The sequence below is a fragment of the Girardinichthys multiradiatus genome, chromosome 2 (genome assembly GCF_021462225.1).
Source record: "Girardinichthys multiradiatus isolate DD_20200921_A chromosome 2, DD_fGirMul_XY1, whole genome shotgun sequence".
Lineage (NCBI taxonomy): Eukaryota > Metazoa > Chordata > Actinopteri > Cyprinodontiformes > Goodeidae > Girardinichthys > Girardinichthys multiradiatus.
This window is the reverse complement of record NC_061795.1, coordinates 17,485,322-17,513,230: the sequence shown is the minus strand read 5'-3', so window position 1 is coordinate 17,513,230 and position 27,909 is coordinate 17,485,322. Positions and strand designations below refer to the sequence as shown.

General features: G+C 40.4%; 2 protein-coding genes across 2 annotated transcripts in view; both read left to right on the top strand.

The window, feature by feature from the left end:
- Positions 1–18,645, top strand: part of kcnq1.2 (potassium voltage-gated channel, KQT-like subfamily, member 1.2) — a 75,313-nt gene extending 56,668 nt beyond the window's left edge. The window contains exons 4-12 of the mRNA XM_047390315.1: positions 1,414–1,540; positions 1,721–1,799; positions 1,895–1,991; positions 7,428–7,568; positions 11,418–11,528; positions 11,841–11,936; positions 14,654–14,791; positions 18,336–18,501; positions 18,623–18,645. Of these exons, the coding sequence (XP_047246271.1) occupies positions 1,414–1,540; positions 1,721–1,799; positions 1,895–1,991; positions 7,428–7,568; positions 11,418–11,528; positions 11,841–11,936; positions 14,654–14,791; positions 18,336–18,501; positions 18,623–18,645 (978 nt within the window). The remainder of the gene's footprint in view (positions 1–1,413; positions 1,541–1,720; positions 1,800–1,894; positions 1,992–7,427; positions 7,569–11,417; positions 11,529–11,840; positions 11,937–14,653; positions 14,792–18,335; positions 18,502–18,622) is intronic.
- LOC124877796 (potassium voltage-gated channel subfamily KQT member 1-like) overlaps positions 18,350–27,909 on the top strand; it is a 238,271-nt gene continuing 228,711 nt past the window's right edge. Inside the window, exons 1-4 of the mRNA XM_047381321.1 lie at positions 18,350–18,501; positions 22,284–22,310; positions 25,345–25,398; positions 25,654–25,771. Coding sequence (XP_047237277.1) covers positions 25,728–25,771 — 44 coding nt within the window. The 5' untranslated portion in view covers positions 18,350–18,501; positions 22,284–22,310; positions 25,345–25,398; positions 25,654–25,727. The remainder of the gene's footprint in view (positions 18,502–22,283; positions 22,311–25,344; positions 25,399–25,653; positions 25,772–27,909) is intronic.

Below are 27,909 nucleotides of genomic sequence, written 5' to 3'. Positions count from 1 at the left end.
GATGGCGGCGACGGTGGTAGGGGTTCGTCCTGTAACCAGTGGGTTGTCAATTCCACCTCTGCTCTGTCTGTCTCAGTCATTGGGTTCTTGGGCAAGACACTTCACTCTCCTTGGCTGCTGATGGTGGTCAGAGAGCCCGGTGGTGTCGATTGTATGGCAGCCTCAACCCTGTGGGTCTGCCCCAGGGCAGCTGTGGCTACATTGTAGCATGCCACTGTCAGTGCGTGTTTGTGTGGATGAATGATTCTAGTGTAAAGCGCTTTGGGGTCTCTGGGGACTTGATTAAACAATATACAAATGCAGGCCATTTACCATTTACCAAGTACATTCAGTTTAAAAGAGTCGGGACTTGAACCTCAGACAGCTGCAACAACAACCCACAGGGCTATACCACGCACCGCCCCATGGTTCAACAAAGCTCTGACCTGGGGGGGTTGGCTCTAAACAAAAGCACACCACACTTTTCAGATTTATATTTGTTAAAAACATTTGATAACCATTAATAATTTTTCTTCCACTTTAAAAGTTTGTGGTTCTCACATCACACACACACACAAAAAATAAATAAATTCAAGTTGTATGAATACTTTAGCAAGTTTAGACCAACCAATAATCCTTTGTCCCAGACTGTAGCATAACACTTTGTTTCACAAAGAGGACTTATTTGATTGACAGGTCATTGTTTTGCAGTCTTGTGGTGCTGTGTTATTGTAGCACGGCAAATGGTATTAAGTTTCATACAGGGGGTGGTCAGGGAACAGGAAGTTCAGGCAAGTGCAGTCAATAAGGAGGCCACCCACGTGGCAAAAGGCTCAAACAGTCAGTATGGTGACTAAATATTATGGAAAGACAGTGGCAGACATACTTAAAGTATGTTGTACAACGTTAAAAGATATACCCAATGGTGAAAAGGAAAACAAAGTTTGAAAGCACTATTTTCAGCAGAGATGCACAATGTAAAATCACAGCTTTTTTTTTGGTAAAAATAAACATCTGAGGTAAACCTTTACCCCCTTTACCTGTTAGAAAGCTGTGTGATGCCATTTTTTCCTCAGGCTTCAATCACCTAGCCATTGACCTTGTCTCAATATGAGCTGTCATCAACCATATTATCAAGCTCCATCTCTCCCCGAGGGTGGATGGGTGGTCCGGGTAAAACCAGACCACCTCAGTGTCTCTCTTCTTCTGCCTCACACACCTGTCATTGCTCCCTCATATCACATTGTAAACCTTGGTGATTGATTATAATGGCCTTAAATTGGTCTTAATGCTTGGCACTGTTATCACTGCTTTCAGGAACGACATGTTATCTGCTTCTGCAGCCCCTTGGTCCTGTGTGTATGTTTTGCTGTTTTGTCTCTGAGCCTGTGGATTAAGGTAACTCTTGGTCCCCCTTTGCATTGTGCTCCGCAGGAGATTGTGCTGGTGTTGTTCTTTGGCACGGAGTACGTGGTCCGGCTGTGGTCGGCAGGCTGCCGCAGCAAATATGCAGGCATCAACGGACGCCTCCGCTTTATCAGGAAGCCCATATCAATCATAGGTGCACCTGGCATTCTCCTTTACACTCATTTAGTACAAATCATATTATAAAGTTTTTTTTTACATCACAAACCTTGTGATTCAAGTAATGATTTTTTTGTCATGCGCCATTTAAGTAAAACTCAGCTAGGTTCAGTAGCTATTTATTTTTTTCTTGTTTTTGTATTTCTTTTTCTCACAGATTTGATAGTTGTCATTGCCTCCATCATTGTGCTCGGTGTGGGGTCAAATGGACAAGTGTTTGCCACATCTGCCATCAGGTAGCGTAATGATTTTAAAAACACCAAACCTATTTTTTGACACCTGGAATGGACTCGGAGGAATATGACAGATCGGGTGGTGCTGTGTGTTCCAGGGGCATTCGTTTTCTGCAGATTCTGCGCATGCTGCATGTGGATCGACAGGGGGGAACATGGAGGCTGCTGGGATCTGTTGTCTTTATTCATCGACAGGTGGGTGAGAAAAAAACATGTGATAATTCTAGTCTTACACTCTAACTGTTGATCTACCCAGTCATACTTATTATTAACTAAAAAAATGTTTTCATAATCCTTGAACTTCTACACATTTTGTAGAGATATTTCAATGGACTTTTATGATAGACCAATATAGGTTGCACATAGTGATTACAACTGCTTACAAATAAAAACCTGAAAGGTGTGGTGTGTATATATATTCAGCCCTGAGTTCATCTTAGATCATCTAGAGCCTAAAACGTTTGCCCAACCTTCTGCAGAATGCCAGCTTGCAGGCTGAATAGTTGGGCAGGCAATGTAAACAGCAGTTTGCAAGTCCTGGCAAAGGCTTTTAGGTCTTTACTTTGACTGTGCCATAGGACCGTTGTTCTGTTGGAAGGGGCATCTCAAGCCCAGGCTTAAGTCTCTTCCAGCCTCTTTCTTCCATATCCCTGTATTTAGCTCCATCCACCTGACCAGCTACCATATTCATAAAGGTTTGTGGTTCTAACATGACTAAACATGAAGAACTTTAAGTGATATACTTTTGCACAAAACTGTTGATGTATAAAAAGTTTTCTTTTATACACAAGTCAGATTGAAGATATAAAAGTGACCTCAATTGACTGTGGGTTTTCTGTGGAGAAGAAAGCACAGGCATAACTAGTGCTTTTATACTAAGTTAAAATCCCCATTAAATTTACTCCTCATGACATGACGTGTGTGTGCATGAACAAAAATCTACAGCAGATCTGGCTTTATAAGGAGAAGAAAAGAAGCAGTCAACCTTACCTGCTCAATTTTATTTTCTTTGTGTTATTGTACTCTTGTTTTAGATTGCTTTTTTGCTGATACACAATAGAGTCAGAGGATGTAACACTGGAGTACACAGTGTTTCCTTTGTTGGATCAGACCTGACATTCATATCTTTGACACAGAAGAGGTGCAGAACTTAACACTGAAGGTTGAGTGGAGAGGGTGTTAAGTTACTTCTGAGAGTAAGTCTAATGTGATTCTACGTTTCTGCGTTGTTGGATAATTTGTCAAATAATATGCTCTGTTTAGTAGGAATATATTGCTTTTTAAAGAAGCAGCTAGAGGGGGGAATACCCTGAGGTCATTATCATTGCACTCCACATCATTTACATTAGCTATTTGCTCTCAGTGTCTCATTTACAAAGCAAATAGCGCTAATGATATGTTGGTGCAACCACTGGGGACAACATGTTGTTGTTTTTGCATCAGGTCGTTGTTGCCCTCCATCTCCCCCGAAAACAATAAGGTACAAAAGTGAATGAAAGGTGAAAAATGTTCCCTTAAATTGAGCCTTCATGTGAATAGAACTAAAGCAATTCTTAACAATGTACGAAAATGTCACTGGATATGTACGTAGACAATTTAGATGTTTGTTTATTATTATTATTATTTTTTTGTATTTGTTTTTACAGTTTCCAGTCCAGCAGAGTAACTCTCAGAATTGTTGTCTGAGTGCTGAGAAAAAGCCCAACAGATTTACTTTCAAAGGTGGAGCATTACAGCTAACATTTTAAAGTTCTGCCTGATATTTATAAAAGAAACTTTATTAGAAACTGCTTTGGGATTATTTCAATTGTTACGGACACGGAGACAGAAATGAAAAAGGAAGAACATAAGAAGCACGAAAGAGAGAGGGGTGGGGCAAAAAGGAAAAAGGAGAGAAGGAGAAAAGAATGGAGGAAAGAAAGAAGGATGAAGGAAATACAAGATAACACCCTGCTAGCTTCTACACCTGCAGAAACATTCATATTAACAGCTTTTTTACCAAATAGTGCACTGTACTTACGAATGCAAGATGTATTTAGTGGTAACTGCGGCTGAATATAGAACATTTGTGTATCTGTTAACACCTGGGTCTAAACACCTGTGGGTCTGAATGTGAGCGTGCTTGTGTATACAAGGTTTCTTGTATAGCGAGTGTGAGGAGCCACAGACCTGCCCCCCTGGACCTGGGACAGATACGGAGGAGATCCGAGCCATAGACATCCAAAGGCCCCCCCAGAGCACAGGAACCCCCGGAGAACCATTTCTGGGACTACCGCAACCCCCCAGAGAAGAGCAGGGGAGAGTCCCGGGGGAACCACCCAGCAGCCACAGTGCAGAAGACCCAGGGAGCTGCAGCGACGAGCCCACAGGCCCCGCCGGCAGCCGTCTATGCCCGAGCAGATCAAGCAATGGACCCGGGACATATCATTCCCCAAGCAGAGGCCCGACAGAGCCCAGGGGGCCGGACCCCGGCAAGCAGCCGCCATGAGTGAGCAGGCACACACCAAAGCACCCAGCCCCGGACACAGAGAACCGCATGTACACCAGCAGGCAGAGACGCCAACCACTGGCCGGTAGTGTGGCGGGGAGGAAATAGGCCCCCATTTGATAGGGGGCCTATCCTGATCCAGGCACTCTAAGACCCAAAAAACAAGCACACACAGTCACAATCACACATTCCCACCCTCATGGTTACACATAAATGCACTCACACCCACACACCCAATGTAAAGACAAACACCAATGGACGTCGTACACTCACTCGCATTCCCCATATATACTCCCAGGTCCAGGTGCTGATACCCCATAGGGGCAACCTGCCCCCGGACCCAGGAGGTGGTCCCCTTCCCTCCAGGGGTGGAGACAAGCAGACCGCCCAAGCACCTGAAACTGGGCTGAGCTAGCCTGGGCTGGTGTCTGAACCTGAGTGACCCCGGCCCGGAACCAGAACCCCCATCCCGACCCCAGTCCTCAACGGCCCCATCCTCATCTGGAGAGGGGGTCATGTACAAAAGGTGGGTCTACATGGTCCAAACTAGCCTGCCAACCACAGCTGTCACAGGATGAAACAGTCCCAAACCCCCACTGAATTCCAATCCTAACCCCATGAGCCCCCCAGCCCCAATGAACCCCAACATGCATTTCCCCACAGGGACACCCCCAACCAGGACACAGATATCAAACACATGCCCCCGAACCCAAACGCCATGAATCCCCTCCCCACAGCACAGGGGCACACCCCTACAGGTGAGCTCCATCCCCAAAAAGCTGACGAAGCCACACCCACACAGCACAAGCTCCACACAAAGTCCTGCTCCAAGCACCCCCGCCGCTTCCTGCCCCCACCACACAGCGTGACGGCAAAGCAAAGCAAGGGCCCCCGCTCTAGGTCAAGCACAACCCGCCAGCCGCCCCATTGCAGGCACAAGACATACTCCACCGCCTAATACATAATCAACGCCGTTGATTGAGATGTTTGTTTATGCACACCTACAAATTTTAAAAGACTGTGGAATAATTTATTAATTTAACTGATTTGCACAAACATAAAAATCAATTGCAAAAAGTGACATAATTAAATTTAAAAAAAATATCAAAAAGTCAAATGTTTTACAAATAGTCTATGCATCTTTGGGTTTTATTGACTTTTATTGCATTCTGTTATTTTTACTTAACAATTAAAAAAGGCTTTTTGGGTTCTGTCCCGGACAGAGAGGTGATTTATGCACTCTTGCTGCATGAAGTGTCAAGTTGACCTTCACACAACAACCAGGTGGAGCAAACTATCCTCAGTGTTGCTTAACCAGCATTGTGTAATGACTTCATTTGTTAGAGTCCTGTTTATTACATCAGGATGTCAAGCGTTATCTTTTACAATGAATGAATAAGAAAACACGTTCTAAAAATAATGAGCACAGAGCAATTAACTATACGCGCCAAGACTATTAGGAACATAATGAACAACACGCAGATGATGAGAATGCAAACAAATCATCCAAGGATTATGACAGTGGCCCACTGTACAAATTCCTTTAGTGTCTGAATGCATTTCAGACTGACAACTAATATGCACTCAATGGGGGTGAGATGTAATCCTCAGATATGAGGCAATTCCCTAGCAAGGACCACACCACAAAGGTAAAAGATTAAAGGTCTATTTGAAGGAAGGGGTTGAGGGAATGGATGAACTGGAAGTGAGGATTAAGTCATCTCTGGAGACATCCGAAAGGCCTGGGAGGAGAGGACCAAGCCTGGGCGTTCAGTCTTCACGAAAGTTGCTTTTTTCCTGACCCCACTTGGGACCCCCAGATGGGATCTGCAATGAATAACTAATGAAGAAGTAGGGATGAGCGTGACATGATGAAGGGGAGAAAGTAGGGATAAGGGTGTGGAGATGAAGGGAAGGAAGAGGTATGGGGGTGTGGGGATGAGGTGAGAAGGTGAGAAGGTGTTAAGGGAATGGAAGGAAAGAACGTGACTGTGACTGTGAGGTATGGGTAAACTGGGTATAAGTAGACCGCAGGCTAACTAGATCTGGTTTGGGCAAGGCCCCACTCCTGAACCTAAGTTTTGGTAAATAGTAAATGGCCTGCACTCGTATAGTGCTTTATCCAGTCTGAGGACTCCATAGCACTTTACACTACAATCAGTCATCTACCCATTCATACACATATTCACACACTGACAGTGGCAAGCTACATTTTAGCTACAGCTGCCCTAGGGTAGCCTGCCAGAAGTGCGGCTGCGATACAACCGCCGCATCTGACCACCATCAGCAGGCAAGCTGGGTGAAGTGTCTTGCCCAAGGACACAGCAACTGAAATGGACGGAGCAGCTGTTCGAATCAGCAACCCATTGGTTATAGGCCAACTCCTACCATCTGAGCCACAGTTGTCCGATAACATAATATGATAAGAACATTTCCTCAGATTAACATATGGAGTTCATATTGAGTGCAGCATAATTTATTACAAAATTGAAGCACTATGCACTGGAAGGGAAGATTAATTATGCCCTTAGTGACATTCCTGGACTGTTTATGTAAAGCTACTGATATAGCAGGTTGCTGTTTTTGCATTTCTGCTCCTTCTCCATAATTACCACCAACTTTCAGGAAACTGTTTTTCAAGAAACATCTCTGGTCTTTGAAAATTGGACAATTGAGGCTTTTTGCCTTTTCTGTAAATTTCCATTAATATGGACCTCATTTCTGCAGCAAATTCTCCTTTGTGATGACATTTGCAAATGTAATAACATGCACATGCAGAACGGCTGGCTTCAGTCAGTCATCAGCTGCGTGGCTGATGTCACTTGGAGATGATTTGAAACAGTTTGTTTGAAGTAGTTCTTTTATGTTTTTCATCAGCCTACTGGCTTGAAAACATATTGTTACAAATACAAAGACTTATGTATATGGTTAAAGAGCAGTTTGTGTGCAGCTTGTGTGAAGCAGATTTGACACATTTTCCAGGTAAGGGTTTGAAAGAACATGAAACATGAAAAGTGGAGCCAAGGAATTAAGCCATTCCAAGCCTTAGTTTCATGTCAAAAAGGGACCCTTGATTTAGATATTTGTTAGGATGTTATACTTTATTTTACTGTTTCCTCTCTTCCTTACTTTCATTTTTTCAGGAGCTGATCACCACCCTGTACATTGGCTTTTTGGGTCTGATCTTTTCCTCCTACTTTGTCTACTTGGCGGAGAAGGATGCTGTGGATGAGGAGGGCAAAACAGGCTTTTCCAGCTACGCTGATGCCCTGTGGTGGGGCGTGGTAAGGCACCCACACAAGAAAGTTAAATGCTTTGTGTTCAGACTCTCGGAGCATTTTTAAATGCACAGTGCTGTGAAAAGGGATTGGCACCTTTACTGATCCCTTCTGATTTTGTCATGCTTTTCTTTTGTTTAAGATCATGTCAAAGCATCTGAATTGCACTTAAATCAAGAGATTGACTAGGCCACTCCAAATCCTTCTTTATTTTCTTTTGAGACATTCAGATGTGGACTTGTGGGGTTCTTTGGCTTATTGTTCTACTGAAACCTAAGTGGGCTTGAGCTTAAAGTCACAAACTGACAGCTGGGCATTTTCCTTTGGGATTTTCTGCTGGAGAGCTGAATACATGTTTTGATAAATAACAGCAAGTCATCCAGATCCTGAAGCAGCAAAGCATCTCCGGACCATCATAGTACCACCACCATATTGGACTATCAGTATGATTTCCTTTTTCTATGTCATGTTAGCTTTTAGCAAGACGTGACATAATGCACTTCTTTGAAAAAACCTTTTACTAATTGGTACACAGAATATTTTGCCAAACGTCTTTGGGATCATTAGGATGTTTTTTGGGAAATGTGATATTTGGGTTACTTTTGGTCAGTAGTGGTTTTGACCTTGGAACTCTTATGCATTTATTGTTACTATTGTTGAACGATGAGGGATGACCTGCGTGGCCTGCAGTGCATTAGAGTAGATGCACTCCTGGAATAACCTTTGTAGGTCAACCACTTCTGGAAAGGTTCACCGGTGTTTCATGTTTTGTCACTTTTGTGGTTGAATGGTTCTCACTGTGGCTTGCTTGCCTTAGAAACTGCTCTCAACCCTGTTCTAAATGCACTTGTTATTGAATTTCCTTTAACTTGGGGCATGATGTGTTGCTTTTTGAGATCCTGTGGGTCACTCTATGTTGACAGACAGGTTCTGATAAAGCAATTTCTTGATTCTACAAGTCTGGTATCAATCAGGCTGTGTTGCGCCTTGTGGTGGTGTTGCCTTAATTAAAATAATTCACCATTTGAAAATTGAGTTTTGTATTTAATGAAGTTATAGTTGTCTTGTATAAAAATTTGTTTGATAAACTGAAACATTTAGATGTAGCAAGAAAGCAAACTCAGAAACAATCTGTAAGGGAGATATATATTTTCATTGCACTGTATAGTTGGAATCCCTATTACTACTAAAGACAGCTCCCAAACTTAAAAAGTTGTTCTTTTTATTATGGAATAAAATATAGTTAAAAAGCACATTTAAGTAATGTTCTAACTAGGAAAATGACTGTGGTCACCCTGTTTGGATCAATCATCGTCTTCCTTTTGCTTTTACTCTCAGTTGTTTTCTGTTTATTACACAGAAATCTGACAGAAACAGTTAATCCAAACGCAGATGCGTTGATGTTTTCCATGCTCGGAGTTGCTTTCACCTCAGCGTGAAGACTCAGATTTCCAGAGAAGTTAATTAAACTTTTGAATTGAAAGTGCAGAATAATGAGAAACCTATGGCAGCCTTGTGCAGGGGATCAGCGTGCCACAAAGAAGACGGTAATAAACCATTCACCTCTTGCATCTTTGCCTCAAAGAACTTTTAGAGCACCAATATAAAGTGTCAGTTCCCTTAATTAAAACTTTAATTGTGGGGTTGCTACCTTTTATGTAACATGGGTTACAAGGGTCACGATGCTCCTCCCTGCTATGTGCAGGCTGTTATTTGTGTTTTTTTTTTTTTTTGTTCACAGCACAGAGAAAAGAGCTCCACTCTGAGATTTGCACCTCTTTGTGGTTTTCTGAAACTGTAAACTTGAGAGTCATGATATGCTTTTACAATAGGTGGGGTGAGGAATGCAAGTGTTGTGTGTGTGCTTGCTGAAATGCATCTGTGCTGATTGGAGCCTGCTAAGCTTTTCCACAGTGCATTCCTTCCCTTGGCATAGTTTGAACATTCAAATGTGCAGGTGCACTGCACAGCTGGAGGACAGACCAATGCTATGATTCATATCATATTCTTTCTCCTAAAGCATGGTTTTCCACCCCCCAACTAGCTGTTCTTCTTGCCTATTTACTGTGACTGATAGCTAGATCAGTTTGATTTACCAAAAACCTATTCTCAGTGAGGCAAGAAAGCAAAGTTAACACAATATTACTTGTTTTTGTTTATACCCCACAATTAAAATGGGTGAATTTAGTTATTCGGATAGCTGAAGTATTCTTACCCCTTGACCTTTTTCACATATGTCACATTGTAATCACAGGCGTCCATGTATTATATTGGAATTTATTGTGATAGATCATGATAGTATGTATTCTTTAATCCAGTGCAACCAGATGCAACCAGATGCCTTCATCTATTTATAAAAAAGGTTTGTGTAATTTAATCACAGTATAAATCCAGCTGTTCAGTGAGGGCCCTTGGAGTTTTTTTAGAGAACATTAGTGAACACTGAACATTACCCTGAGCGCTGTTCAATCCATTCTGTGTTAAGATAAAGCATGTGGCATGCCTACAGACCATTTAAGTAGATCATGGCTAAAAAGAAATCAGCTAAAAGGGAAGTGATAATTCTGAAGGAGCTGCAAATATCTACTACTTTACATCTGTCGATATAACAACTATTAGTTGTTCACTACCAAACTGGCCTGTATGTAAAAGTATAAGATGAAAGCCTTCGTTCAGATAAGCCATAAGAAGTCCTGAGAGTCCTAAGAAGTCCAAAGAAGCTGATCAGAGCTGATGGGAAGATGGATGGAGCAAAATACAAGACAATCTTGGATAAAAACATGTTTGAGGCTGCTGAAGACCTGATAGGGGGGTAGAGGTTCAGTTTTGAGGTCTATTGACCCCAAACATACAGCCAGAGCTATAATGTAATCATTTAGGTAAAATCTTATTCATATGTTAGAATGACCCAGTCAGCATCATTTTACTTTAAGGATTTTATGCTACTTTATGTTGTCTATCACACTAAATAACAATATTTAAATTTAAGTCTGTTTTTGTACACTGTACGCTAGGTGTGCATACTTTTGCAAAGCCCTGTACATAATTAAAAATCAGATCTCTGCTATGTATGGATTTGAAGTAGTTTTGGGCCCACGCTCTACAGTCTGAATGAAAGGACCTGTTTTTTGAATAGAGCTTTCCACTCTTATGTCAGAAGGACATTGTTTAGTCATCGGATTTGTGGATGAGTGATTAAATCCCCCTGAACTCCACCCACCACTAACATACACCAACCCGCCTCTCCCGCCTCCGCTCTTTCTTTCTTTACCCTCAAAGCTCTTTAAAGTATCTCACCTTACATCAGCCGCTTTGTATTAGCACGCAGCAGTGGCTCACCCAGTGATACCCCACAGACACCCACAGTAAGCCGAGCGTGCTTTGAATGTGTCAGAACTGGCTCGGCTTTCAGAGTGGGGCGCACATGCGAGAGTGAGGGCTATTTGTTTTCCCTCCTTAGCCCTGCAAATTCCTGCACTCATTGAGGATTAGTGGATGGGAATCTCATTCCCCTGGAGAAAAAAGAACCCCAAATGCCTCAGCAATCGTTCAGACAGTTGTGGGGCAACTCAACAATGGCTGATGAACTTCTTTATTGTCCAAATCAAGATTTAAGATCTTAGAATGACCATTTTATTGCAGCTGCATTTAATTAAAATGAAAGAGGATTTAACATATCTGTTTTAATTGACATATAAATATAAATTCCATTGTAAAGGAGAGTTCTGCAATAAATTTGTTGAATTTGTATAATAGTTTGGCTTTGTAAATACCAGCTTCATTCTCATGAGCACTTTAGGAGTATCTTAGATAACCCTATTGTATGTGTGAAAATCTCCAATCCTTTTTCCTCAGGTGACTGTCACCACCATCGGATATGGAGACAAAATTCCTCAAACGTGGATAGGGAAGGCCATTGCCTCCTGTTTCAGTGTCTTCGCCATCTCTTTCTTCGCTCTACCTGCTGTAAATACAGTTTTTTCTATTATATCAGTTTAATTTAGACTCTACTTTTAGATTTCAAATTGTTGTAGAATTATAGAGTACATTTAGATATTATCTCTAGCCTCTAAATTGAGAGTTAAATATTTAACGCCTGTGAGTGGGCAGCAAAGCCTCGGTGACCCGTCCCCCCCCCTTGTCTTGTGTCATGATGTGTGTTTGGATGGGTTGTACTGGAATTCTAATTTCCCCTCAGGGATCAATAAAGTATCTTTGAATTGAATTGAATTGAACAGTAGGAATATTGAAGTTGTACTAATTGTATTTCCTGTTCAGGGAATTTTGGGTTCAGGATTTGCCCTCAAAGTTCAGCAGAAGCAGAGACAGAAGCACTTTAACAGACAAATCCCTGCTGCAGCCTGCCTCATCCAGGTAAACTCCATGGAAACCTGGACTGCTTTCTATTTAAAACATGGAATGACACCTCAAGCATCTTCACTTCACATATACAGTGAGGAAAATAAGTATTTGAACACCCTGCGACTTTGCAAGTTCTCCCACTTCATCATGGAGGGTCTGAAATTTCCATCTTAGGTGCATGTCCACTGTGTGAGACATAATCTAAAAAAAAAAAAATCCAGAAATTACAATGTAGGATTTTTTAATAATTTATTTGTGCGTTACTGCTGCAAATAAGTATTTGAAAACTTGCCAATCAGCAAAAATCCTGACAATAAAAGACTTGTTAGTCCGCCTCTAAAAAGTCCATCTCCACTCCACTTATTATTCTAAATTAGAAGCACCTGTTTGAGGTCATTAGCTGCATAAAGACACCTGTCCACCCCACACAATCAGTAAGACTCTAACTACTAACATGGCTAAGACCAAAGAGCTGTCCAAAGACACCAGAGACAAAATTGTAGACCTCCACAAGGCTGGAAAAGGCTACGGAGCAATTGCCATGCAGCTTGGTGAAAAAAGATCAACTGTTGGAGCAATTATTAGAAAATGGAAGAAGCTAAACATGTCTGTCAATCTCCCTCAGACTGGGTCTCCATGCAAGATCTCACCTCGTGGCATATCAATGATCCTAAGAAAGGTGAGGAACTAGCCCAGAACTACACGGGAGGAGGTGGTCAATGACCTGAAGAGAGCTGGCACCACTCTTTCCAAGGTTACTGTGGGTAATACACAAAGACGTCATAGTTTAAAGTCATGTATCGCACGGAAGGTTCCCCTGCTGAAGTCAGCACACGTCCAGGCCCGTCTGAAGTTTGCCCATGACCATCTTGATGATCCAGAGGAGTCATGGGAGAAAGTTCTGTGGTCAGATGAGACCAAAATAGAACTTTTTGGTCTTAATTCCACTCACCGTGTTTGGGGGACGAAGAATGATGAGTACCATCCCAAAAACACCATCCCTACTGTGAAGCATGGGGTTTTTTTCTGCACATGGGACAGGACGACTGCACTGTATTAAGGAGAGGATGAACGGGGCTCTGGATTGTGAGATATTGGGCAGAAACCTCCTGACCTCAGTCAGAGCGTTGAAGATGGGTCGTGGCTGGGTCTTTCAGCATGACAATGACCCGAAGCACACAGCCAAGAAAACCAAGGAGTGGCTCTGTCAGAAGCATATCCAGGTTCTGGAGTGGCCTAGCCAGTCTCCAGACCTAAACCCTATAGAAAATCTTTGGAGGGAGCTGAAACTCCGTGTTGCTCAGCGACAGTCCAGAAACCTGGCTGATCAGGAGAAGATCTGTCCTGATAAATGGGGCAAAATCCCTGCTGCAGTTTGTGCAAACCTGGTGAAGAACTACAGGAACCGTTTGACCTCTGTAATTGCAAACAAAGGCTACTGTACCAAATATTAACATTGATTTTCACAGGTGTTCAAATACTTATTTGCAGCAGTAACACACAAATTATTAAAAAATCATGCATTGTGATTTCTGGATTTTTGTTTTTTTTAGATTATGTCTCTCACAGTGGACATGCACCTAAGATGAAAATTTCAGACCCCTCCATAATTTCTAAGTAGGAGAACTTGCAAAGTCGCAGGGTGTTCAAATACTTATTTTCCTCACTGTATTCCTGTGAAAGTTCACTCAAGAGTCCCAGGTGATTTCTTAACAAAAATATGTTTTGGTAGGCAAACATAATCCTGAGCTTTGATCAGGAAAATGAAATCAGTTCTCTGTTCAAACAAAGTGAAAGTTTCAGCTAGATTTCAAGGTGCAAGAGGCCTATTATTTTCAGCTGGACTTCTCAACGATTTAATCATTGACCTGTCTCCTGTGTTCCTTGATCTTCATGATGCTGTTTGTACACTTATGTTCTCCAACAACTTTTGGAGGCCTTCACAGAACAGCTAGGTTTATACAGAGACCAATTCCACAACTGTTTACTGCAGAAGGTTATTTTCTTGCACTAGATTTCATTTACAGGTTTCAGAGTAAAGGGGACTGAAGACAAATGCACACTTTACTTTTGAGAATTTTATTTGTAAAACTAATTGAACCACACTTTCCTTCTGCTTGACTATTATCACCGCTTTGTGGTTGTCTATTATATAAAAACCTTGTATAGCAAAAGAAAAAGGGATGCTTTTACAAAGCGATGTGCTCTAATTATGGACAGATAGACAGGAAAAACCCTTATCCAGTGTTTAGCATCAATATGGAAAAATGTGAAATTACACTGTTTTGTTCAAACGATTTCTACCTTTCTAACCCTCCTACATAGAGTGGGGAGGCAGTTGTTTACTTGATAGTTATTATCCCTCACTTTGATCAAAGAAAAAACACAGAGAGCTCCATTGGATGTTGTGGCATTTTAGCCAAATTATCCTAAAAGTAACGTTTGTCTGCAAATGGCAAATAATTGTGGGGTTCTCAGTTAAATGGTTAACAGGTCACAATCTGGTAGACAACCACTAAAATTGACCTGCGTAACTCTAGCTTCCTCCTTCTCTGGTTTCCTTTAAATAAAGGAATGAAAGAAAATAGTGGCTGTTTAATATTGTGCTTCATGCAATGTTTAAGAATGTTGGAGAGGTGACTCTTCAGGAACACTAAAGTAGACAGTTTAGATTTGTGGCATTCATTAGATTTTCCTGTTTGGCATTTGTGACAACTTGTGTTTTCCAGACACTCTGGAGGTGTTACGCTGCAGAGAAACCAAACGGCTGTGCTGCTACATGGAAAATGTACATTTTAACTCCAGAGGGCGTGGCCGCAGCGCAAGCTGACAACAGCAGCCCTAGCATCAAGAAATTGAACATGACGGTAACTGTTTTCTTAATACATCAAAAATGTCACCTATTAAAAGACACATTAAACATTTCTCCAGAGAGTTTCTCAGTATGTCAAGCTGAATTATTTCACAGTTAATAGCTCATCTTGTTAAAAGTGCTGATGTAAAAAGCTGTATTGTTTTTTTTTTTGTTTTTTTTGGGAATTCACCTTTTGCAACAATATTAGCTATACTGTGCAAAGACCATAAAGCATAAAAGGGTGGGCGAAGTTCCCACAAATATACACACATGCTGAGGGACACAATGCACAGAAAACACAAATACGCACACACAACAGCTCCTCCTACCTCAAAGGCTTGACTCCAGCAGGATGACTCGAGGCCTTTGTCTCCGCCGGACAAAAGCCCAGTCAGTTGAGATGATGTCACCACTGCCTTTCTCATGGGTGTAAACCTTTGTCAAGTAGTACAACGACAAAAAAATCTTTGTGTCGCATTGAGCCCACAGATATTGGAGAGAATGAAGGCTGTTTCCGCCCTTTTCTGTTTCGGCATGTGACTTTCTCCGTTGTCTTTCCTCCTTTCAGCCTCTTCTCAGTCGTTCAAGATGCTTCTCCAGATTTTTCTGTTACTGTCCTTCTCATGCCAGCAACATTGGCTTTTTACTGTCTTTATTCCATCTCTTTTCTTGGGATCTAGTTTTCTTTCCTAAATTCCATTATTGACTCAACCAAACAGTTAAGTCCCTTTAGACTTACTGCATGTGGCAAATACCCAAGTCTGACCCCATCAGTCTAAATAATTAAGCTACTTTAAAGGTCACATCCGTAATGTTGGCTGTTTGCTGTTCGGATCTGCCTGGAGACAGTATTTAACTTCTCACTGCCTCACATAATACACTCAATGCAATGATTTCACTCTAGGAAACAGAGATTAAACACATATATCATCATAGCCTGAGTTCATGATTTGGTCAGATTGAGATGTGTAATGGAAGAAATGTGTTGTGTTAGTGCATTGTTGTTGACATGACCTGGCTTTTTTGCACCAGGATAAATGGCTGAATAGGTTCAGTTATTATTTTGAGAAAGTTCTATAGGAAACATTTCCCAAACACCTGCAAAGGATCCAATCAGATGCACTGAGCTGTTAGTTGACTGGCTATGTGAACCATTTAGGATTAAATGTTTGCTGTAAAGATAAAATAATGTGTGCTTGGTAAACAGACTGAATTAGATTAAACACTAGACCAACTTATGGCCATGTTAAAGACTCACCTTCACTTCTAATATCACATATTTATGCCATGAGATCACAGGATATTGTACCAGAGTATAGACCAGATTACAGTAGCTGGAGCAGAGCAGCCCTGAGTTTAGTATCCAATATGGCCTCTGCCTATGTGAAATATAGTCATAGTTACAGGTATAAACTATTTATTAATGCACACTGTACATTGACAATTTACGAGCATGCTCTTACAGTGTTTGATCACATCAAATGCAGGTTGTATTTGGACTTCTACTAGAAGTTAACACCATATTGATTAGGAAGTCCCACTAGTTTTCTGACCGTTCAACCTATTAAATTGTTTATTACCACTAACAGCGAATCAGCCAATCACGTAGAAGCAACTCAATGCATTTAGCCATCCAGACGAGGTGAAGATAACTTGCTGAAGTTCAAATGAACATCAGAAAGGGAAAGAAAGTGAATTTCCGTCACTTTGAACATGGCATGACAGCACTGGTCTGAGCGTTTCAGAAACTGTTGATCTATTGAGATTTCAATGCACAACCTGGATAGTCTGAAACAGCTGTAGGGAGGAAAATGCATTGGTCTCAGAGCAGAATGAATTGACTGGGTCAAGAGGACAGAAAGGAAGCAGTTCACAAAACCAGTTGCTTCAACCAGTGTATGCAGAATTCCATCTCTGAATATAATAATTCTTAGTACTTTCCCTCTATAACACTCAGTTGAAAAGTCCCTCCTACTTTTTATTGGCTAAATCTCTACCCTGGTACTTTGTTGTTGCCCTGCTCAATGGAGTGGAAACACAGTGGGATAATGGTTGCCCCAGAAAACTACTCCAGCTGCTGAAAAATATCCTGTAAATGGAAACGCACATTAATATTTGGTAAAAATGTCCTTTAGTGAACAGCTGTATTTGCAATGAGGTTTAATTACACACAGGTGGACTCCGATTACTAATTAGATGACCTCTGAAAGCAATTGGTTGCACAGGATTTACTTAGGGGTATCAGATTTAAGGCGGTTGAACACAAATCCACACCAACCCTTCGAAAATTGTCCTTCCTCAACAATCTTGCACTTCTTAGTGTTAGTCCATCGATACAATCCCAAAGAAATACATTTAAGTTATTGCAGCAATTCACATAACCGGTTGCTTCAACTATTGTATGCAGAATGCCATCTCTGAACATAATACATTGAAGCAGATAGAGAACAACAGCAGAACACCATTCCAGGTGCCACTTCTGTCAGTTAAGAACAGGAAACTGATATTACAATAAACATGGGCTCACTGGCACTGGACAGTGACAGAATGGACAGGTGGTAGGGTCAGAATTTGGCATAAAAACGTGAAAGCATGGGTCCATCCTGACTTGTAGTAACGGTTAGGCCTGGTAGAGGTGGTATAATAGCATGGCAGATATTTCTTGGCTTACTTTGGGCCCCAACCAGATGGCTATCATTTAAACACCACAACCTTCCTGGTAGCTGATAAATTAAAGAAAAGTACAAAACTTCTCATTTGCTGACAGAAACTTCACAACATTCAGCTTTCAATTTGGATCTGGAAGCAAATCACAATATCATAATATGTTTGAAAAGCAACACTTTTAAATGTGATACTTGTTTAAAGTTTCTTCTTAGTGCTAATATTCCCAGGATCAAAGCTTTTTTTTTGCCACTTGGTGCATTACATCTGTACAGATTTTCCAAGACAAAACATTCTAAGCAATGTGTATTGTTCTAACTATTATTAACCTTTTAGTTAAGAACATGTCTGCCTAATAAAATTACTAACTATCTATTAAACTTTTTTTCTGGACATTGACATTTTGTGATTTGAGATGATATGTTTTTGGGATAAAAGGTTCTGGAGAAAAATGAATAAAAAAAAAAAAAGTAACTAACTAGAAAAGTACAGGCTGTTTGTTTTTCTCCTTATTTAACTTTTAGCACCTGCTCTGGTGCTGAGTTTGGATGTAAAACTACTTGAGTTGGATTTTACTCTCTGCCTCCTTGTAACCTGAAATAGATTTCATATGAGCGTGTTTGTTAACCATCTGTTGCTGCTTACAACTGAGATCAGTTAAGTGTCTGCAATGCTGTGATGTTTCTCTAATGAGACAAAAAAATCATCAGGGAAAATCATTAAAATGTCAAAACATGACCTCATCTTGGGACATTTTTTTTTTTTTTTACGGTTGACTTGCTTGGATTTATTACAGTGCTGTGTTTAAATGACTATAGACTTAATAGATCTGTAGATTATTCACAATTTAATTACAATGACAAAGGTGACCTGATGTTTCATCTGTCTGGCAGAAAAAGGGGACTAAGAGAAGGCTTAAGTCCAAAGGCACCGGTTCTTTGGGTGTTGCCTCAGAGAGGGCTGTGTCGATCCCTCAAATCACCTATGATCACATTGACGACTCATCGGAAAAGAAGGATGTCTCATTTTTCATCGAAGAGCCAAGGGGGACAACTGAAGGTAATGCTATACTGGAAAAATCCTTCTTCTTGTATAACTTTGCTTTACAGTTGCACCTACAAGCTCATATCAAATGCTAATTTTCTAATATGCTCTGACTGAGCTCCTTTCTTTCTGGCAGGTTTTTCAAAGGAAGCCTGCTAACCTTGATAAATTGCAATTCTTCCATCAGTCCATGCTCATGAACTTGCCAAGATTACACATGAAAGCACCAAATCCCACTTTATTACTGCTTGATTAAACCCACTTCTTTGGGATCTCTTGAGAAGAGCTTTAGTATTTGAACTTGACACCTCGAAATGATTCTCTGAAGGTGTTTTTAAACAGGAACTTATATGGCACTGGAATTACCTTTGCTGATTTAACACGGGTGAAAGAATGCTTTGCTTGATAAATACAGTGCATTGCAAAAGTATTCATTATACCTCTTGACTTTTGTCACATTCTGTCACTGTACAACTGCAAACGTAAATGTAGTAAATAGGATTTTATGTTCAACACAAGGTAGTGCATAACTAAATGGAAAGAAGATGTTACATGGTTACTAAAATCTGAAGTCTTAAGGTCTGCACTTAGACATGTACTTTGCATTTCTATTTAGTCGATACTTTGAAGAAGCCCCTATTGCTGCAGTTACAGCTGCTGTATGCCTTTACCAGCTTTGGACATCTATAGATTCCCTCTCTGTTTAGGTCCATCCAAGTTCCCATCAGCTCTGACTACTTTCCCTATCCCTTCTGGGAAAAAGCTTAAAGCTGGCACTACGATTCACTATAGGGATGGAGTGTTCAAGGCGACACAGCCCTGTTGGCAGAAAGATGGGTTTCATCTATGAGACCAGGAACATTTGTGTCCTTGGGCGTTGTTGTATGAGTACAAAAAAAAGGTCATGACATCCAGAGACACTGAGCAGGTAACTCATTCCTCTGCAGCAGTGTTGACCAAGGCCTAGGTTTAGGACTTTGTTTTTCAGAAATAAAACTATAACAAATGATTATGTCAAAGCAAATATACTTTCTAATTTACATGGAGGCACTACAAAATCCATGGAAAGGTGTAGCTGTAACACATTTTGAAACGGATTTTCCTAATGAAGGTACATCGCAGAGATGAGGAGAGACACTTCCTGTCTGGATTTTAACCTCAAATAGGTGAGCTGGTGTTCTAGCCATAAACTTGTGATCATTCCACAGCGTTTCTGTGGTGAAACTGAATTTATAATGACTTTAAAGTCACATGAAATTTGTAAAGTTAAGAGAAAATTAACAAATAAAGTCAGAGAGACATGTACAGACCATAATCCACGGACAGAGCAAAAGCAGCTATTTTGGAGTAAAATAAATCTGTTAAGGATGCACACTGGTTGGTTGTTTTTAATTATACCTCAGAATAGGTCTAAATACCATGAAATATTACTTTGCCTGACATTTTCACTCCTCCTCTCCTCACAGGCAGGTGTAAACAGACATTGATGATTTATTCTATTATTATTTACTCAATCTATTACAGTTAATGTTAAAACACAAAATATGAGCTGCAGATTATTTTAAAATGAAATGACTGAATTATCTTGTTGGAAAACATTAAATCAGTTCGAAATTCTTAGTACTTTCCCTCTACAACACTCAATTGAAAAGTCTCTCCTATTTTTGTGTACATTTCTACCCTTGTACTTTGTTGCTGCCCTGCTAAATGCAGTGGAAACACAGTGGGATAATGGTTGCCCCAGAAAACTACTCCGCCTGCTGAAAAATATCCTGTAATGGAAACGCACATTAATATTTGGTAAAAAATGTCCTTAAGTGAACAGCTGTATTTGCAATGAGATTAAATTACACACAGGTGGACTCGGATTACTAATTAGATGACCTCTGAAAGCAATTGGTTGCACAGGATTTACTTAGGGGTATCAGATTAAAGGTGGTTGAAAACAAATCCACACCAACCCTTCGAAAATTGTCCTTCATCAACAATCTTGCACTTCTTAGTGTTAGTCCATCGATGCAATCCCAAAGAAATACATTTAAATTTGTGATTATAAAGTGACAAAAGGTGTGTACCTCTGTAGGGCACTTTACTGCGCATTTAGAGACATTAAATGATGTCAAGCTACTTTCAGGACCTTGAAAATCCATTATCTCTGGAAAAGATTTGTTAAGCTCTGAGGGGAATTAGCTGCTCAAAACAATCTCATTGTGAATGGCATGTTTTTATGGCACTTCCCAAATGCTTCCACACAGATTGTGCTTTTGTGTTGTCAAACTTATTTTTAAAAACTTCGCACACACCTATTCATTCAAAATGAATAGGTAGGTGTGTCCAATCTTTTGACTGCTACTGAGTGTTTATGTCTTCGGTGGAGTCAGAACAAAAGCTAGAAATAGATCTGTTGGCAGTAAAAGAGTAAAGATAATGGACTGAGTTGGGTTCTCACCACTGAAGAGTGAGAAAACAGATATAAGAGCACTTTGGGCCTCTCTGTGGAGACTGATTTACCTTATGATGGGAGAAGCTGTCATGGGATGGCTCCTCATTTTCAGGCAGTAAACAGAGACCCTGTCTTCCTTCGCTTGGAGCCAAGATGGCTGCCAGGTGCCTCCCTTAAGCCACATGGTAGCCATTACAGCCTCAGTGGTGATTAGAGGTCATAGTTACAAGCTCTTTACGGCTTCAGTAGCCCCCCTCGCTGGCCACAGACACTCTCATCAGACTTAAATGGAAACTGCTTTAAAATACCAGCTTGTCAAAGTTACAAGTGGGAATTTCTTGTAATCCCGGTTACAGTTTACCAAGACCATCACATCAAAGCCAATATATGTTTATTACAGTATACATGGCAAAGATTGATCAAAGAAACTTAAATCAACAGTTTGATCTGTGTGTGTCTAATTTCAGGATGATTTGAAATGTAGGCCAATGCACACAATATACGGTGGTTTTGCTTCCTGTGTTAAAAGCCATCCTAAGCAAATGAACTGACCCAGATTCCAGCTTAATAAACAGACCTTATGAGTTCTTCCTGACACAGCACGCTATCATAAAAACAGCTGCAGTGACATAAACCTGACATAAAGGCAAACCATCACCATAAGAGGAGCTACCAACACCAGGAAGAACTTAAGTCGTCTCCTTAATTGGGTGTATCTTGGAAAATGAGCAGATGGCGTGGCTGCATGGGAAAGAAGCAATAAAATTCAAGAGATGTCCAATCACTTAGACAGCACACAATATCCTCTCGTTATTTATAGGGTATTTCTTGTATTTGTGTAACAAATATTTCATAGTCATCAGTAAAGAAGCATACATGACCACTTGAAGGGGAATAAGAAACAGGATAAGCCATGAGCGATTACTGAAAAAGTAAAGAAGCCATCGTCTGCAGCCTGCTGTCACTAATTACAATGTCTGACTTGAAAGAACAAGGATCTGTAGGATCTCTGCTTCAGATCCATCAATGAATGTCTGTCCCATATGAACCTAATATTGTGTTTAGAGATGTCACTACCAGGTTCAACATTTCTCAATATTTATTTGCAAAGAGTTGTGAGCCATCATCCGAACTGTGTAGGGATGTTATTAATTATTGACTCTTATTGATCCTTGTATTTTGACAGAAATTATTTCTGTAATAAAATATTGAAAATATTAAAATATTCAAAATATTCAATGTTTTTTCATTTGAAGACTAAAGTACAATATTAGTGTTAATTTTTTATTTGCTGGGAATTTACATTTTCTGCTCAAACCTTGTTACATTTTTCTTCTATTTGTCTTTTTTGCAGGGATTAACAGAACGTTCAGGAAAACAGGTGAGTTGGTCTACCAACCATTAAAGGTGACATGTTCAGTACAAGGTTTAGTGCCTTGCAAAAATATTTATATCCTTTGAACTTCAATTCTATATGAATTTCAATGTATTCTATATGAATTTCACGTGAAAGACCATCACAAGTTGAGCATAGCTGTGAAGTGAAAGAAAAAGGACACATAATGTTTACACTTTTTTCAACTGCAAATCTGAAGTGTGTGGCATGCATATGCATTTAGCAGGCCCCTACGTAAAGTCACCTAATTAGCATTCAGATCCACCTTTGTATAATGTAATCTCAATGTAAATCCAGCTGTTCTATGAAGACCTCAGAGGTATTTTAGAGAACATTTGTGAACAAACGGCATCACGAAGATCAAGGAACACAACAAACAGTTCAGGGGTAATCATCTGAAATGGAAAGAGTATGACAAAGCTGCAGACCTTCAAAGACATGGCCATCCACCTTAACTGCAATGCCAAGCAAGGAGAGCATAAATCTGAGAAACAGGCAACCACTATTTTACAGAAACGTTGGGCACAAATTTCGGTTTCAAGATGTGCAAAGTTGATAGAAACATACTTCAAAAGACTTGCAGCTGTAATTGCTGTGAAAGATAATATAGACGAATGCTTCACTTTTTAATTATTGGGAAAAAACACTTTAACGGAGTCTGAATAGTTTTGCAAGGCACCACATGTTTCAGGTGAGTGATTTATGTCAAGATAGTTTTTTAGGTAACCTGGTATGGTAGATTCTTATTTATGTCTTGTCTTTGCTCCATCTTGTCTTTTGTTAGTGTTTGTTAGGGTAGTGCAAATGTATTTTCACTGTTGGACAAGGAGCCACTTCACTAAGTACTTCTCTTTGCTATTAAAAACCCGTCTGTGTTGATCATTAGCCAGCCTGCCCCTTTTAATGTGGCCTAGACTATTTCAATTAGACTTACTGGCTGGCTGAGCCTTTGTCCTCAACCAGACCAAACCAGAGCCAAACAGAGACACTCTCACGCGCTGGTCCCAAGCTGACTCGGACTGTTTTCTTACTGGGCCCTGCCAACAGAATGGGTGAGCAACGGGACCTGCGTGGCTAGATATGGACCGAGTCCTTGGGGAAACAGAGCACACACAGGCTGGGACACTGAAGAGAGGTGGGGAGATTTAGAGTTGATAAGCTGCCATTGTGGAGTTCCAGTGGTTAGAAATGAACAGGTCATTGTTTAATTTAGTCATTCCACTTATCTGTCTGGCTCAGCCCAGCTCCCCCCATGTGTGAGAGAATAACTCAATTTAGTGCAGTTTCTCTACCTCCTTATTGTTTTTTTTTCTCCTTGTTTTTCTTTCACTAGTAAGTGAAATCAGCTGCTTATCAAACTGTATTCTGTGCTTTTAAACAGTAAAACAAGTTTACATTCACATAAAATTGTTCCAAAAGGCAGCTTTGTTTATGTTTGGATAGTCTACCTATTTTCTTACTTCCACTTCCTCTCTCATTCCCCGTCTCCACTTCCACATTTGACATTGTGGAACAAAGTGGATGATGGAATACAAGCGGCTTTGAAAGGCTTTTACTTGAATTGGAATGGTCATTCAGTACTTGGATGCAGATTTGCCTCGCCATTCTTCATTACAATGAACTCTTGGTGCTTTGGAGGAGAGACATGTCAAACTCTGCTGACAGTCTGGCTGCAGGTCAAGACCCGGCTACACATGTTGTTCTTTGCTGTTGTTTTTAGCCACCCCAGTTGGCCAGCCAGCTGCACTGCTGAAGTGGAGCTCTGCAGTTTCTCTCTGTCTGTGTTGGGTTCAAACTTCTCTGAATACCCCTTAATATTTTTCACGTTTGTCACATTACAAGCACAAACTATTGTGATTCTTATCTTATGTGATAGACCAACACAAAGTAATGCATTGTTGTGCAGACGAAGGAAAATGATTCATGGTTTTCCAATTTTTCCAAATAAAAATCTGAAAGGTGTGGTGTGCATTTGTATTCAGTCATCTTTACTTTAATACACCTAAAAAATCCCAGTGCAACCTAATGTCTGCAGACGTATTTCATAAATAAAAAAAGCTATAGATTCCCCCTTTGTAAAATGTTATTTCAGTATAAATCCAGCTGTTCTGTGATGGCTTCAGAGGTCCTTCAAATGGCATCATGACCAACAACGAACACAACAACAAGCAAGAGGCCCAAGGAACTCTAGGGGAGCTGCAGAGATCCACAGCTCAGGTGGTTGAATCTCTTTCATTAGGTGCTCCTCTGTGGAAGAAAGATCTCTGGAACCCTTTGGCCCACATGCAAAATTCTTTATGTAGCGGTACACCAGCATAACACATCATCCTGGACACACCATCTCCAAGGTGATACAAGGTGGTGGCAGCATCATGCTGTGTGGAAGAGACTGCAAAAGGCTTGAGACTTTGGTGATATTCACCCTCCAGCAGAAAAACAAACCTACACATACAGCAAGAGCTACAATCGAATTGTTTAGTACAAGGCATAATAATGTGTTTTAATTGCCCATTCAATGTCCAGATCAAAATCCAGTTAAGAATCTATAACAAGAAATATTCACAGACACTCTCCATCAGATCCGACTGAGCTTGAGCTGTTTTTTAAAGAAGAATGGGCCAAAAATTCAATGTCTTGATGTGCCAAGTTGATAGAGGCAAACTTCGAAAGTCTTAAAACTGTGATTGCTCTAAAAGTTGTCTCTACAAAGTATCGACTCAGGGGGGCTGAATACAAATACACTCCACACTTTTCAGGGTTGTATTTCTAAACGAAAATAAAAAATATATATCACTTTCCTTCTCTTTCACAATCATGCACTACTTTGTGTTGGTCTATCACATAGCATTCCAGTAAAATACATTGAAGTCGGGGGATGTGATGTGACAGAATGTGAAAAAGGTCACCAGGGTGTGAATACTATTGCAAAGAACTGTAAGTGGTGTAAATTTGTGAGCCATTTTTTAACTGATTTCACACCCTTTTTTTCTATTTTCTTGTATGTCTTTCATACTTAAAGGCCCTCCGCACCACTCTTGGTCATCTTTCACTCTGAGCTGCCCTGCTTCCCCAGGTATCATTCTGTTTGTCTGTGTTTCTCAGTTTTCTTATTTTCTTTATAACTACAGGCACCTCTTGAAATCTCAGTTCCTTGTGACGTTTAGTCTTTCTAGCAGAAACTAATTTATAATGACTGGTAGACACAAGTCACCTTTATCCAAATAACAAGCTGTCAGCTTAGTCTAATAGAGCTTTTACAACCTCATAAATGGTTTCCCGGTTATGGTCCTACTGGTAATTTTATCTTTGTTGTCCTTGTTCCTTACAGTAAAGGGGAGTGGCGATAAAAGCACATCCATAGACATCTCCCGTGCCAACAGCCTAACCGATGACTTAGATGACATGAGTGAGGATATTACCTTGCCTGTGGTCACCAACAAGAACCAGTAAGTGTCCAAAAGCTTTCCCCTCCAAAGCATCACCCTCTGTTGACCTCCATTATCTGATTCATTTTAGACTGATTTCCCTCCTGGTCATAGTGCCTGGAGATCTTTTGTCAGAGCAGAGAGCCACTTTAACTACTTTCTAAATGAAGCTGTTTTGTTGAAGCCTCTTGAGGGTTAAAAAGACTCTTGAGGGCCACGGCCATATCAGGTACAGAGGGTTTTGAAGGGGATTATCCCTTCATTCTTGAGGGAAACGTTTTTGACATTCTTTTCAATGGTTTGTAAAACATGTCATGGTACAGATGGTTTGTCATCACATGCCCTCACTGAACTCACTGTTACTTGCTGTGTGAATTTAGAGAGAATGCTGATACTCTCCCTCCCCTCCCACTGACCTGGTCATTCAAATTGTTTTTATTTAAGCAAACCTCAGTGTAATTAGATTTGGTTCATTTCCTGTGTTGTGGCACTTCCTGTGTTGTTGTAAAACATGCAGACTACTTTAGTGATTAACTCATCCACTAGCCATCTATCTTTCAAGAGGTTTCGACACCAACACTGCAGTAATGTGTCCCTCACACATTTTAATATGTGTGTCTCCTACTGAGGATGGAGCTTGTGCGGCAGCTTTATGTCCAGATAAGAAGTTTACACACGGAGCTGAAAGATAATACCTACTCTCCTATTGAACTTAAGAAATATTATGGGTTATAAGCAGCTTGAGTACTGCTCAGTGTTAGGTTGCACGGTGCATGTTCTCACCATGCATGTGTGGGTTCTCTCCAGGTACTCCTTGCATGTGTTTCCTCAGCTGAAACACATACATGTTAGCTAAATGGTCTCTCTAACTTGCTTTGTGTGTGCATAGTTATTTCTCCTGTGACTATGTCTTGCCCTGTGACTAACTGGTGACCTGTACAGGAGATTGACCCTGCATCGATTAGTGGGTAAAGGTGATGGATGGATGAGTGGGTAGATGGATGGATGGAAATGAAAAGTGCCTGTTACAAGAAATCAGTTTTTTCCTTTAAGATCCATTCAAAAAGTACTGTCTAACAGCAAATTCTGTTTTGCTGTTACATTGTTAAGTCACTTGTTTGTCTTTTTGATGCAACTATAAAGACGATTAAAACAGCCTTTCTATAATTAGTTGATATTTTTTATATAGCTATCATTATGTGTCTATTCCATGCAGAGTTAGTAGACTTTTACCTTAACAATAAGATTTCCAGTCCATCAGACTTTGTTTCCAACCAACCAATCACGACCAATCGGCCACCAGATGATGTTTCAGTGTATCTCTAGATATTTCATTTGTCACATTTGTTGTAGGGAAAAGTTGTATGTAGGTGTTTCTCATGTGAAATGTTTTGCATACAAACATGTAATCAATGTTTTGGATTGATTTTTTTTTTTTTTCAAAAAAATAATTGTTATAATGTGGTTTGCGGGCGGACCAAAGTGCAGACAAGAGCTGGGCAGCAACATGTTGTAAAAGGTTTTCAGCTTTATTTCCAGAGGTTTTCAAAGAAACCAGACAAGGCACTGCAGATATAAACAAAAGTCCAGATCCAAAAACTTACAAGATAGGTTCTGCAGGAACATGGAAAAACTCAGAACAAATACGTGGGTTGAGAACAGGGTATGACAAACACAAGGAACCAGCAACGAACAGAGACACCAAACCAACTAATATACTGGGGAAAGACAAAGGCAGGTAATCAAGGGAACTGAGAACAGGTGCGACAAGGAGGCAGGGGAGCAGAAGGAACAGGTGAAACAAATAAACAATAAAGAGAAACCAAGACCTAAGCAGAACAATAGACTAAGATAAAATAACCAAAACATAAGAAATCTAGAATACCCAAGAGGTAAAGGAAACAGAGGAACTGGAAGGAACAGAAGAATAACAAGAACCTAAGGCCTAAGCAAAAGGAAACCCTGATTACAAGTAAACAAACAAACACTGATAGAAACAACTGAGAATGAAGCAGAGGACTAGAATGAAAGTAAACAATAACTCAAGCTGACCTAACAGGAATCAGAACTGGAACACTAGAAACTAAACATAAAGAACTAAGCTAGACAGAACAGAATAAGAACACAGAATGGAAATAAAGACAAGGAGGAACAGAAAA